At 41.9% G+C, this 14,833-nt stretch overlaps 1 protein-coding gene across 2 annotated transcripts in view; it reads right to left on the bottom strand.

The window, feature by feature from the left end:
* The window catches only part of cdc5l (CDC5 cell division cycle 5-like (S. pombe)), a 58,404-nt gene extending 48,976 nt beyond the window's left edge, over positions 1-9,428 (bottom strand). Inside the window, exon 1 of one of the 2 annotated variants that reach the window (XM_072251453.1) lies at positions 9,210-9,428. In XM_072251453.1, the coding sequence (XP_072107554.1) occupies positions 9,210-9,254 (45 nt within the window). In that variant the 5' untranslated portion in view covers positions 9,255-9,428. The remainder of the gene's footprint in view (positions 1-9,209) is intronic. The other variant, XM_072251454.1, reaches the window with a different exon arrangement.
* Positions 9,429-14,833: the final 5,405 nt, after the last annotated feature.

The raw sequence follows: 14,833 nt of genomic DNA, 5'->3' as shown, positions 1-14,833 counted from the left end.
TTCAACTGAATGACCAAATTTCACTTAGATTTCAGCAGTTACTTTTGCCTTCCTGTTTTCTTTATTGTTTTTACTTAACATTAATCTGAATGAGGATTACATTTATTCAAACTACATTAAAATATGGTTGAAAGTATTACTACTGAAAAAGGCACAGTGTAAATATTAGAAATTGGAGGTGCATTTGATATGGTTAATAAAGGACGTATTTAGTAAAACAAATTAATACAAGTAGCATAGCGAATGAATCCCAAGAATGTATACAAGATCAATTTCTAGATCAGCATGTTGACAAATCAAGTAACAGCTACTTTTAATCCAGTACTGTGCAATGACAAAGAACTTATTCATAACCTTATAAGTAACTGACTCAAAGAGTGACCATAATGTGACAGAATTTTATACTAAATTGGAAAGCAATGCTATTCAATCCAATAAGCACAATTTGCAATCTAATCAATGGAAACTAAGAAAATAAGAGAGGGAGGGTGGCTCTAGGATTTTTGGAAATTATTTTAAAGGATATGACACTAACAGGCAACATAGCATATAAAGAAAAATTAAACGACTTGCTGCAAATTTACATTCAGGCACCAAATTAGATTTATGAGGCACTATTTTTACACCATAAGACATAGGAGCAGAATTAGGCCATCTGGCCCATCGAGTCTGCTCTGCCATTCAATCATGGCTGATCCTTTTTTTCATCTCCTCCTCAACCTCAGTTCCCGGCCTTCTTCCTGTAACCTTTGATGCCATGTCCAATCAAGAACCTAGCAATCTCTGCCTGAAATACACCCAACGACCTGGCCTCCACAGCTGCATGTGGCATCCCTGTTTTGAGAGGGAGCCCCTCCATCTTGAGGCTGTGCCTCTTGTCCTAGACTCTCCCACCATGGGAAACATCCTTTCCACATCTACTCTGTCTAGGCCTTTAAATGAGATTCCCCCCCCCCCGCCCCCCAACCATCCTTCTGAAGTCTAGTGAGTACAGACCCAGAGACATCAAATGTTACTCGTTTGTAATCCTTTCAGTCCTGGAATCATCCTTGTGAACCTCCTCTGGACACTGCCAGCACATCTCTTCTAAGATCAGGGCCCAAAACGGTTCACAATACTCAAGGTGAGGCCTCACCAGTGCCTTATAAAGCCTCAGCATCACATCCTTGCTCTTGTATCCTAGACCTCTTGAAATGAATGCTAACATGGCACTTGCCTTCCTCACCACCGACTCAACCTGCAAGTTAACCTTCAGGGTGTTCTGCACAGGACTCCCAAGTCCCTCTGCATCTCAGATTCCTGGATTTTCTCCCTATTTAGAAAATAGTCCACACATTTATTCCTACTACCTAAGTGTGTGACCATACATTTTCCAACATTGTATTTCATTTGCCACTCTCGGGCCCATTCTCCTAATCTGTCTAAGTCCTTCTGCATCCTAACTGTTTCCTCAACACTACCTGCCCCTCCACCAATCTTCCTATCATCTGCAAATTTGGCAACAAAGCCATCTATTCCATCATCTAAATCATTTGTATACAGCATGAAAAAAAGTGGTTCCCAACACCAACCCCTGCAGAACACCATTAGGCACTGGCAGCCAACCAGAAAAGAGTCCTTTTATTCCCACTCGCTGCCTCCTACCAATCAGCCAGTGCTCTAACCATGTTAGTAACTTTCCTGTAATACCATGGGCTCATAACTTGGTAAGCAGCCTCATGTGTGGCACCTTGTCAAAGGCCTTCTGAAAGTCCAGATATACAACATCCACTGCATCCCCTTTATCTATCCTACTTGTAATCTCCTCAAAGAATTCCAACAGGTTCGTCAGATAGGACTTTCCCTGAAGGAAACAAGGCTAACTTTGTACTATCTTGTCCCGTGTCACCAAGTACTCCATCACCTCATCCTAACAATTGACTCTCACATCTTCCCAAGCACTGACTGAGGTCAGAATAACTGGTCTATAATTCCCTTTCTGCTGCCTCGCTCCTTTCTGAAAGAGTGCAGTGGCATTTGCAATCTTCCAGTCCTCTGGCACCATGCCAGAGTCCAGAGTTTTTAAACAGAGTGTGGAATGCATTGCCAGTGGAGCTGATGGTAGAATATATGACAGGAACATTTAAGAGGCATTTAGACTGATACCAGAAATGGCAGGGAATGGAAGGATAAGGAGCAGATCTGTCATTTAAATTGGCATCATGGTCAACACAAACACTGAGGCCAAAGGGTCTGTTCCTATACTGTAGCATTTTATGTTTAAAATAAAGTAAAATAAATAAATAAAATATGGGTTACTCCAGAAATTAAACATTATGTAAATAGAAGAGAGAAAGAAAAACAGGTCTGAGGATTAGCAGTGTTTTGGAATTAGGCAGAAATTGGCTGAGAAACTGATACGGTCCAACAGAAGACAAGAGCAAGCCAGAGAAAAACCTAAAAACAGAATACGTTAAGTAATACACCATGGGTACTTAAAAAGGAAGAGAGAACAATAGCAAACTTGAGAACTTATAATCAGGAGTAAGAAAAGAGTGAATAATTAAACAACTGCTGTGCATTTGCCTTCACAGGAAGTACAAAGGAACCTCCCAGAAACACCAGAGAAACAAAAGGCCCACAGCAAAAGAGGAAATAAAAGCAAATTAGAAATAGGGGGGAAAAAACGTTAACAAGCCTGAAAACTGATAAATCGCAACAAGCTCATGACCTATATCCTAGGATTTTGAAAGAGATGCCAATAGAGACTGATGATACCTGGTTACCATCTTCCAAAATTCTACTGGCAATTGAATGGTGCCTGCAGATTAAAGGATGGCATATGTGACTTCATTATTTTAGAAGACAGAGATAAATAGGGAGCCACTTTATCTGACATTGGTGCAGAAGGAAAATGCAGAAATCTGCGATAAAAGGAATGACATCAAAACATTTAGAAAATACAAAAATGGTTGTATAGAGTTAAGAGAGATGGATGAAATGAAAGTATGGTTGACTAATCTACCAGAGATTTGTGAAGATGCAAGCAGTGGAGTGCAAGTGGGAAATCAGTACGTCTTTGCTCAGCAACACACAAAGGGTTGCTGAACAAAGTTAGAGTACACGTAACTACAGGATATAGACTAGTGTTGATTGAGAGATAGTTAATAAGTAGAAATCAAAAACTAGGAACAAACTAGCCTCTCTGGACATGGCAAGCTGCCTTCAGTGGAGCACTGAAGGGATTGACTATTGTGCCCCAACTATTCAAAATCTATGTCAACAACCAGGCAAAGGGGATAAAAAATATAAAACTTCTAAAGGCCAATTTATACTCCTGCATCAAATTGATGCCGTAGGTACAGCGTAGCCGCGTACCCTACGCCATAGCCTGACGCGCACCTCTCCAAAAATGTAACTATGCGTCGCAGTGACGCAGATCGCAACAACTGTGATTGGTCCGCTTGGTAGCATCACATTTCCTCCTATGCTGCAATAGCTTTCCATTGGGCGACTGAAGGGCAGGGAAGGAACTCTGGCTGCAATGCTTTCCATAAAGCTTTACAGACCTCAGAAATTATGGAGGACCCTCTGCTTGACGCCAGTTTGTAGCTAGCTGCTACAGCCTGTTGACTTCTACCTGAAGCTAAAACTCGAATGGCGATTGCCAGTCTCTGAGTATACTGTGCGTACATTGATGCGAAATAAATGGTTGGAGATGATGAACCAAATCATCAAATCTACTTGCTAACATCCAAAAATATTTGAAATGCATTTCCTCGTCCAGGTCTCTCAGTGGCTGGACAAGCACAGAAAATTCACCCTCCTTCAGTTTCAGTCACCATTGTTTGAAGTTTGAGTTTCTTTGTGTTGCGTTTCAACACGAAGAAACTCAACACAGTGGCATAGAAACCCCATCGCCAACTAGTGTTTTGGCAGTTAATTGCAGAGCGATGCAGACACACCAACGCACAAGTATAAATGCTCACATCGGCGTAGGCCACTTGCGTAGGCTATTATGCAGAAGTATAGATCAGCCTTAAGTGTACTGAAGATGTGAAACTAAGTGTGAAATTGTGTATTGACGGATGCAACGAGATTTCAAATGGAGAACGACAAGATAAGTTAATGGGCAATAATATAGCAGCTAAAGTATAATGTGGAATATTACCAGATAGAAGAAAATGAAATGCTAAGTATTTTTAAAAAGATAAGAAATGCTGACAGCAGAATGGACCTAGGTCTCCTGGCACAGAAGTCATTCAAAGGTATCATGCATGTGCAGCAGAACGAAAATGGTATGGGCCTTTATTGCAAACGATTCTTGTAAAAGGGAAAGATGACTTCATAATTACAAAAGCTCTGGTGAGACCCGACAGGAATACTGTGTACAAATTTGGACTCTGTAGCTTAAAAAAAAGAGATAAACTTAATACTAAGATGATATCACAAGCATTCAATAACCATTCCCTGGACGGGGAGAATGAGGAAGGATTGAGCAGATCAGACCTCTGTAGTCTAAAGCTTTGAAGAAATGAGAACTAATTTTCTCAAAATATATAAAATTCTAATGAAGGTTTTACGGAAGGGAGAACAATCCTCCTTGCTAAGAAGTCCAGAACTTTAGTTCATGCTGCTGTCTTAAAATAAGGGCAAGTCATTTTTTGGGTCACTTACAAAGTGATGAATCTTTCAAACTTACTATCCTGTGGCTTTTCCAGAGCTGTGGGCTTAGTTTGATTGTACTGATTGATTCATAAAGTTCTGCTTATTAAAGCAATCAAGGAATCTAGAAATAGGTTAGGAAAATTGTGCTGAGGTAGAAAATAAGTGGTAGTCTTGTTGAACGATGCAGGACACTTGAGCGGCCAAATGGACTACTCCTGCTCCCATTTCTCATACAAATCAAATTAACGCAATCTGGTCAAGATTCAGGCAAGTAACATTCTAGCCATGTAAATTCCAACAATGGCCATCTTGAATGAGAAGGGTTCAAATTAGCTCAGTTTTATATTACCATTGTTTCCTTTGTAGGGGTTGAGGCTGGAGCGTTCAAGGGTTATTGACTAGAAACTTAGCATTTGGAAGAAAAACCATTTTGAAGTTGAGCCAAGACTATACAGATTGAGGAATAAATGATCAATCCTAGTTGTCAGGCATGTGGCCAAGTGGTTAAGGCACTCGTCTAGTGACCTGAAGGTCGCTAGTTCGAGCTCAGCTGTGGCGGTGTGTTTGCGTCCTTGAGCAAGGCTTGCTATAGTGTCTGTGCAAGGAGTGGCGCCCCACACAGACTTCCAATCTGTGCCTTGTAAGGCACGAAAATGCCCGACGCAGGCCTCTCATGGTCTAAGTCGACGCTCCCCCCCCACCGCCCCAGATGATGTTGAAATAGCAGGTGCCACGTTCCATTCTTGAATTCTGCTTCAAGTATTCCATAATATTACCTGGTGAAGAGTTCTAGGATTTTCTATCTAGCACCAGTGAAAGAGTAGCAAAATATTTCAAAATCAGAATGGTGTGCCGCTTGGAAGAGAAAAAGTGAGAGATGTTGCTAAGAACCTATGTTCTTATAACCCTCATCATTCTTGTAGTAATGATCACAGATTTGAGGGGTGATGGTGGAACCATACTGCATTTTGTAGATTTGACTCACTGCAGCCCTGAAGTGCTAGTGGTGTAGACTGGATGCTACTTGAAGCAGACTTCAGTTTGCCATGTTACTCTTCAGTAAATACTATGACTACCAAAAGGTTAGGATATTGCAGCAGGTGACTCAGCTCCTGACTTCACAAAGCCTTTTCACCATTTTTGCAAAGCATATAGGCATCCGTTAGTCTCATGAGACCATGGATTTGCGCCTTGGAAGGTTTCCAGGGCGCAGGCCTGGGCGAGGTTGTATGGAAAACCAGCAGTTGCCCATGCTGCAAGTCTCCCCTCTCCATGCCACCGATGTTGTCTGAGGGAAGGGCACTAGGGTCAATACAGCTTGGCACTGGTATTGTTGCAGAGCAATGTGTGGTTAAGTGCCTTGCTCAAGGACACAACACGCTGCCTCAGCCAAGGCTCGAACTAGCGACCTTCAGATCACTAGATGAATGTCTTAACCTCTTGGCCACGTGCAAAGCATAACGCGTGGTGTAAAACAGTCAAGAGTATGAAGAGACATCAAGAAAAAAAATCCAATTTAATGATGCTTAAATCACCACCTTGAACCCTCCCTCCCTCATACTATCACGACATAGCTGTAATGTACACAATAGATAAAGAAGGTACTGCAGCAACTCCAAAAACCTTTTTAACCTCAGTAGCCAAACCAATGACCAAGGACTAAGGGAGAAAACACAGGAACTCTCCTCCAAGTAATGAACCATCTGTCTTACAACAGATTACTGCTCTTTCATCATTGTTAGTTTGAAATACTGAAATTGACCACCCAAACACCGGGAAAACAACTAGGACCAGCTCGTCCCCACTTTAAGGCAGTGGGGAGGCAATAAAAGCTGATCTGGCCAAATACACTCGTAATAAATGGAAATAAATTTGTTTAAAGCACTGAGGTCTTGACCCTCACTACTACTAGCTGAAAAAATATTACTCACTTCTCCAAACTTTGACATTGAATTTATACTTCCAAGTCACTGCTTCAGAACACAACAGATTCTGCAGATACTGGAAAATTAAGCAACACATGCAAAATGCTAGAAGAATTCAGCATGTCAGGCAGCATCTATGGAGAGGAATAAACAGCTGGCATTTCATGCCCAGACCCTTCAACAGGACAGGATAGGAAAAGAAGGGGGCAGAAGCCAGAATAAGAAAGTGGGAGAGGAGGGGAAGGAATACCAAGCTGATAGGTGAGACCAGGTGAAGGGGAAGATGGGTGTGTGGGATAGTGGGGAGAATGAAAGAAGAAGCTGGAAGGTGATAGATGGACTGCTAATTTCACTATTGAAATTAGAAAGAGACCTTTTGCCTCTCAATTTTGTGCATCACTGTCTCCTTTTCCAGAAGCGTTGTCCATCTTTCATTGATCAAAAATTCTCCAAGTCTTGGCAGCAATATCAAATTTTCCTTTGCATCCTCTCTGGTGCTGGTACATCTTCCCCATACTATAGCCATTGGAACTAGAAGCAGACATTTTAACTCTAGCCTAACAATGTTTTATACATTTTGAGTGTGACATCCTTACAAATCACACTTTTAAGCCTCAGCCAAATGTGAGGTTCCCTATATCTGTGAACCTCACCCTGTGCTGCTACTTCAAGAAGCTGTGGAAATGCATCCAAGGCTCCGCTGTTCATCTAAAGTTCTTAACATTATATATTCATTGCAAATGGCCCTTCTCTATTTTTGCCATCACTGATAAATTACTTCCATTTCTCCAGAATGAATTACATTTGTCATTTTTCTGCTTAACTGACCAATCCACTGATACCTTCCTGGAGTCCCTAGCTTTCTTTGTTGCTGTAAAGTATTATGAATTTGATACATACTACAAAACACATGAAGTGGATCTTAGAACTTTGTAGAACTCTATTTCAAACAGTATTCCTGAAAGCACTGCCTGGTGCTTGACACCACTGAGCCAGAGTTGAATCCAACCATATAGACTAACTAGTTTGCCTTCCAAAAATTCATTTCAATTGTATTAAAAGCCTGACACAAACAATCCTGTATGATTTTTAAGGCAGCAACAAATTAGTAAACTTGTGCTCAAAAGTTTGTGTTTATATGTCAACAAAGCATGTCAAGCAATAAAGTATCAGACTGTACTGACAACTCCAGCACTGCATCCAAGATAATCAAAATAATAGAATGAATGTGGTATGACTACAGGAGAAGGTGATTCAGAGAAAATTCAAGGTCAAAGATAATCAAGGAACTAAAAAAGCATAATGAAGATTCCATTGAAGCAATTATATTATGGTTGTTATGCACTGAGCAACGTGGACATTAATATATAGTAAAGACAAACTTATGTTAAAGAAGTTTTTGAGGTACAAAAGAAAAAATGCAGGAGGCCAATGGATCAGTTGGTGAATTAATGAATGGTTAGAAGTAAAATGGACACATCTGTGTCTGCAGCAGTGATAACAATGGCAAATAGGAAAAAATAGAAAAAGCATAGATAATGGTTTGATATAAGCTCACTGAGCTGCTCTTTCAAAGTAAATTTATTAACAAAGTACATATATGTCACCATATACAACCTTGAGATTCATTTTCTTGCAGGCATACTCAATTAATCCACAACAGAATCAATAAAGACCACACTACCTAGGGCATTCAACCAGAGTGTAGAAGACAACAAACTGCATAAATGTAAAAAAAGAAATCATAATAAACAAACAATAAATATTGAGAACATGAGGTGAAAAGCCCTTGAAAGTGAGTTCATAGATTCTAGGAACATTTCAATGATGGGGCAAGTCAAAATTGAGTCAAGTTATCCAGGCTAATTGAACAGCCTGATGGTTGAGCAGTAATAACTGTTCCTGAATCTGGTGATGCAACTTCTGACGCTGCTGTACCGTTTTTCTCTCCGGTTATTGCCTTACTTATTGGAAACTGTCAGTTTTTATATTGTATTTCAAGAAAACTAGGGATAGAGAGTCAAGTCAGAACATCTTAATTGGTGCAATATATATTCTCCTTAAAAACGAGACCTGTGTGATCACCTTCCCAGACTATTAGAAGACAAAATGGAAAGTAATTAGGTCACCCAATTTCTTAATAAACTTCCTTAAGAATTACCCAAATCGGTAACAATGGTTAAGTATAAATTTTTAGCCAAATCAGTGCAATTCAGGAATCTTGGGAGAAAACTTGGGACAAACGAGAACAGTGACCGAGCCTGACCCAGTTTTAACCCAAGAATTCCATCCCACAATTAAAGAAAGATTGATATATTCTTTCACGAAAGGGACAGTTAGCCTTCTAAATTCTGTACTCAAGAGTGCAGTGGAACATAGGTTGTGATATTCAAAAGAGAGATGCACCGAATCTCAGGCATTAGTGGACGTGGGGTTTGTGCAGTAAAGTTGCTAGCAGATCACTCATGACGTGACCTTAGTGAACAGCAGAGTAGGCAGGGAAGGGCCGAATTGATTTTAATTCTGATGTTCACATAGTGCAGGACACCGGGATAGCCCAACATTAACCTGTACATGAAAACCCCAGGCCGAGCTAAACCAGGGCAGGCCAGGCCCAGAGACAGGCCTCACACTCACCTCCGTGTTCCTCCAGACACCTCCCTTAATCATTATCCGCGGCATCTTAGCGCTTGACGAGGAGCCAGAGGAGATCCCCCGGCAGCTGGGTGAGAAGAGAAGACGGAGAGATGTCTAACTCGCCGGTGTTGTAGGCAGTAGGCTCCAACCCATCCAGCGCACAGCAACGACTAGGGTCCCGCCAAAGAGCGGCAGCCGCTGCCCCGGCGGCAAGAAGGCGCCTGCCCTCTCCCCGAATGACTCCGCGCCCTCTCGCCAGGCTGACTGTCACTGCACCCAGGTACACAGCACCGTCACTTTCCGGCTAGCCGGGAGCCGGGGTATTACCCCAGTGTCTCCAGTCTGCAGATTGTCTCCAGGGCGCCGTACGAGCGTTCCTGAACAAAAACATCCTGGTGGACTTGTTTTGATTTTCTGCGGAAAGGTTTGGCTATAAGAAGGAAAAAAATGGAGTTGCATTTTCACGACCTCAGGGGGATGAAAAGCTCATTACAACCAACAGTGTTAGTGATTCAAAGTGCAATCTTGAGTACAGCGGGATCCCATTAACGCAGGAATGTTCATGTACGGGTCCTAAAATGTCCTTTTCCATGTATTTTCCAGTTTTGAGATACATCATATCCTGGGGCACTAACTGACACTTAAAAAAAAGCAAGTGCTGAAGATCTGGGAAAAAAAACTCGTACAGAAATTACACAAGAACATTGTCATGTAGATTTATCCTGTTATTCATTGAGGATATTAAGGGATTAGTATTGAACAAGTAACACTAACATTTACACTCAAGACGAGTTCCATTATTTTGTGTGGCATGAAAACAGAAATACGGGAAGTACTCTACAACGTGGAAAGAATGCTGGAAGAAATTTGGAGGTGGTGTTGAGGAGGTGAAGAAAGTGATTGTAGAGTATAGGGAGATACTGATCAGTATCAAGGAATGGCAAATGGGTTTCAATACAGATAAATGAGAGATGTTCATTTTGTAAAGGCAGATCAATGTAGGACTTATACTATGAATGGTAGGGCAGGAGGGAGTGTGGTAGACCCGTGGGAATGCAACTGCATAATTCATTGAAAGAGGGATCACAGGTAGACAGTGGTGAAAAAGGTGCTAAACCCACTGGCCTTTATCAGTCAGGGAACTGAGTTTTAGCAGTTGGGACATTACATTGCAGTTGTGTAAGTCATTGGTGAGGCTGCACTTGGAATACTGTGTATAGTTTGGGTTGCCCTTTTATAGAAAGGACATGGTTAAACTGGAAAGAGTGCAGAAAAGATTTACAAGGATGTCAGGACTAGGAGGCTTGAGTAAAAGGAAGAGGTTGGCTAAGCTAAGTCTTTATTCCTTGAAGCATAGGAGAATGAGGGGCAACCTTATAGGACAATTTATAATTATGAGAGAGGATATAGAAGGTGGATGGTAACAGTCTTTTCCTAGAGTAGGAAAGTCCAGAACAAGGCAGCATAGGTTTAGAGTGAGAGGGGAACAATTCAAAAGGGACTTGGGGGGGGGGGGCAACTTTTTCACAAACAGAGGGTAGGAAGTATATGGATTGAGCTATCAGAGAAAGTAGTTGAAGTAGGTACGAAAGTACCATTAAAGAAGCACTTGGATAGGTTCATTAGAAGGATATAGGCCAAACACAGGAAATTGGGATTGGCTGGATGGGCACAGTGGATGGCATAGACTTGTATCCGTGCTGTATTGCTCTATGACTCTATAACTCAGCAAGCCTCGAGGCAGCTGCAGGAAGACAAACCTGTTACTGTTTCAGAACATCCCAAAACATTGACTGTTATGCTTATTTCCACAGATACTGCTTGATATTTGAATCCTTCCAGGATTTCATTTTTGTTGGAGTCATATTGAACAGAAACAGGCCAACTTGTCCATGCTGGCTAAGATGCATGTCTAAGCTAGTCCCATTCGTAGAACATAGAGCAGTACAGCACAGGAATTGGCCCTTTGGCCCATTGTATTTCTAATGAACCTGATGACAAATTAAACTAATCCCACATGGCTGAACATGGCCTATATTGTTCCCATTCCCTGCCTGTTCATGTACCCTTCTAAATGCCTTTTAAACATTGCTATTCCATCTGCTTGCACCACCTCCATTGGCAACAAGTTACGGGCACCTACCACTATCTGTGTAAATCAAAATAATACTTGCCTCTATTAAAATTCCCCCCTCACATTAAAGCTATACTCTCTAGTATTTGACATTTCCACCCTGGGAAAACTCTCTGATTACCTATCATACAAATGCCTCTCATAACTTTATTTTCTACCATCAGATCACTCAGCAGCCTCCAACACTCAGAGAAAACAGTCCAGTTTTGTATAACCTCTGCTTATAGCTGAACATCGACTCAGACCATGAGAGGCCTGTGTCAGGCATTTTCATGCCTTACAAGGTGCAGATTGGAAGTCTGTGTGGGGCGCCACTCCTCGCACAGACATTAGAGCAATGAGTGATTAAGTGCCTTGCTCAAGGGCACAAACACACTGCCACAGCTGAGGCTCAAACTAGCGACCTTGAGATAACTAGGCGAACGCCTTAACCACTCGGCCACGTGCCCAACAGCTAATACACTCTAATTCAGGCAATATTCTGGTAAATGTCTCCTGGATCCTCTCCAGAGCCTCCATATACTTCCTATGCTGCAGTGTCCAGAGCTGCACATAACCCTCCAGCCATGGCCTAACCAATGCAGTATGACTTACCAACTTTTATACTCAAAACCCTGACAGATGAAAACATGAATGCTATATGCTTCCTCTACTCCCTACCTAAAACTTTAAGGTTTTGCCTGCATTCGGCCCAAACATGTCTCACTCCAATCCATGTACCTACCCAAATGTCGTTTAAATATTGTAATTTGTACTTGCGCCTACCACTTCCTTGAGCAGATTGTTCCAAATACCCACCACTCTTAGTGTGAACAACTTTGTTTTAGATTCCAGCATCTGCAGTTTTATTTATTTTTCCAATATACGTGGTTTATTTTTCTCCAGAAAGTGAATATAAACAAGACATCTATCCATGGGCCTTCAATCTCCTTACCTAAACACTCTTTCTCTTTGTCTCCCTCATTATTCTGGTAAACCTGGAGACTTACTTTGATACTGTTTAATCTTGCTAGAAGTGCTATCACATTTATAATGAAGCCATTGACTATTTTTGGTTTAAGGTGGATCTTGCTGATTTATCTTTGGTGTTCATGTTGGTGTTTCAACAGTGATGGAGTGGGGTTGGTGCTCAGTGCTTCGTCTGGTGGGGCGGTGGGAGATGTCGAAGCTTTTGCTGCTGCATGTGCGAAAGGTGGGGGGCTTCAGGGCTTCAATGTTTCTATCATCCTATGTGGTTTCTTTGTTTCGTGAACACCTGTAAAGAGGGGGAATTTCAGGGTGTGTGCTGTATACATACTCAGATATTAAATATACTTTGAAATTTTGTTAATACATTTTTTCCCTCATCATCACCTATGTCCGGTCAAGATGGCACCAGCGAACAACGATTCCTCGGATGACGTCTTCCAGATAGTCAACCTCTTCAATCATTTCACTTCTTCTACGCCTTCAGCTAGTTCTTTTTGCCTTGTTTGTGTTACAGAAACTGCTGGAGCCTGTGAAGTATGGCTTGGAACTTGATCAAATGATCTAGCACTACGCTGTGTCTGGAGAGCTGCCTTGTGGAGATCGGAGACGGGGACCTGAAAAGGACCGAGAACACAAGCTGACTCGTGGAAAAGACCAGAGGTGGGGTATGGGCTCCATCTCCAAGCAGCAAGGAAGATCGAAGCATCAGAGGAGGTCAGCGATTGCTCCCAACGGAGGCCAGCAGCCAGGTCGGCAGCGTTTAGGCCCAACGTGGTGGTCACTCTCCATGGAAGGACTGAGTTTGTCCGGCTGCTCTCCTCATATGCTGATGGAAAGGTGTTTTCAATATCCTGAGATTTATGTTATTATCGGACTGTATTTTAAATTGGTCTCCTTCAGTTTTTCAATGTTTTCTTTCTTATGGCCAATGGCGGGTGGGTGATCTGTTAAGATTTTTGTGTGTGAGGGTGGGGTTGGGGGTTTTGATGCTACTGTCGCTGTTTTTATCTGCAGGGGAGCGGGTCGGGGATTGTTATTGTTACTGTTCTTTATACTGCCGAGAGGGGTTGGGGATTTGTTGCTATTGTGATTGTTATTTTTCTGTGAGTGAGGGGGTTGGAGATTGGTATTGTCATTGTTCTTTTTTCTGAGGGGAGGGGTGGGGGATTTTGGGTTGCGTGTTTTGTATATTTTCCTTTTTCATGCCAGGGGTTAGCTGATGTCCTTTCTTTCAACAAACCCCATGGTCTTTTTGTATTTCATGGCTATCTGGAGAAGACGAATATCAGTGTTGTATTCTATATGCATACTTTGACAATAAAAAGCATCTATGAACCATTTTTATCTTTTCCCATTTCTTCCAGTATGGCGTACTGTTCTATTTACCCTCAACATTACATTAGCCTCTTTTATTTCTTCTGTCCAATTTGTCATGGAAAGTATGAATTTATCTCCTTAGTTTTCTCATTGTTTGTTGTGAGGGACTTCTGAGATTATTCTCTCCTTGATTTCTTTTGATTGGCCATTTGTTTCCATCTATTTCTCTTTATGTGGTACCATCTCTGTGCGATGCCATTCTCTTCTATATCGGAATTCCATCACTTCTTGTCTTGTACTGTTGGAACTCCAATGCTTGGAGGTGAAGCCAAAGAACGTAGACCATAAGACCATAAGACAAAGGAGCAGAAGTCGGCCATTTGGCCCATCGAGTCTGCTCCGCCATTTTATCATGAGCTGATCCATTCTCCCATTTAGTCCCACTCCCCCGCCTTCTCACCATAACCTTTGATGCCCTGGCTACTCAGATACCTATCAATCTCTGCCTTAAATACACCCAATGACTTGGCCTCCACTGCTGCCCGTGGCAACAAATTCCATAGATTCACCATCCTCTGACTAAAAACATTCCTTCGCATTTCTGTTCTGAATGGGCGCCCTTCAATCCTTAAGTCATGCCCTCTCATACTAGACTCCCCCATCATGGGAAACAACTTTGCCACATCCACTCTGTCCATGCCTTTCAATATTCAAAATGTTTCTATGAGGTCTCCCCTCATTCTTCTAAACTCCAAGGAATACAGTCCAAGAACGGACAAACGTTCCTCATATGTTAACCCTCTCATTCCCAGAATCATTCCAGTGAATCTTCTCTGTACCCTCTCCAACGTCAGCACATCCTTTCTTAAATAAGGAGACCAAAACTGCCCACAGTACTCCAAGTGAGGTCTCACCAGCGCCTTATAGAGCCTCAACATCACATCCCTGCTCCTATACTCTATTCCTCTAGAAATGAATGCCAACATTGCATTCACCTTCTTCACTACTGACTCAACCTGAAGGTTAACTTTAAGGGTATCCTGTACGAGGACTCCCAAGTCCCCTTGCATCTCAGAACTTTGAATTCTTTCCCCATTTAAATAATAGTCCGCCCGTTTATTTTTTCTGCCAAAGTGCATAACCATACACTTTCCAACATTGTACTTCATTTGCCACTTCTCTGCCCATTCTTCCAATCTAGCCA

The sequence above is a fragment of the Mobula birostris genome, chromosome 2, assembly GCF_030028105.1.
Source record: "Mobula birostris isolate sMobBir1 chromosome 2, sMobBir1.hap1, whole genome shotgun sequence".
NCBI classification, from domain to species: Eukaryota; Metazoa; Chordata; class Chondrichthyes; order Myliobatiformes; family Myliobatidae; genus Mobula; species Mobula birostris.
The sequence above is the reverse complement of the archived record's forward strand: the minus strand, read 5'-3'. Positions and strand labels throughout refer to the sequence as shown.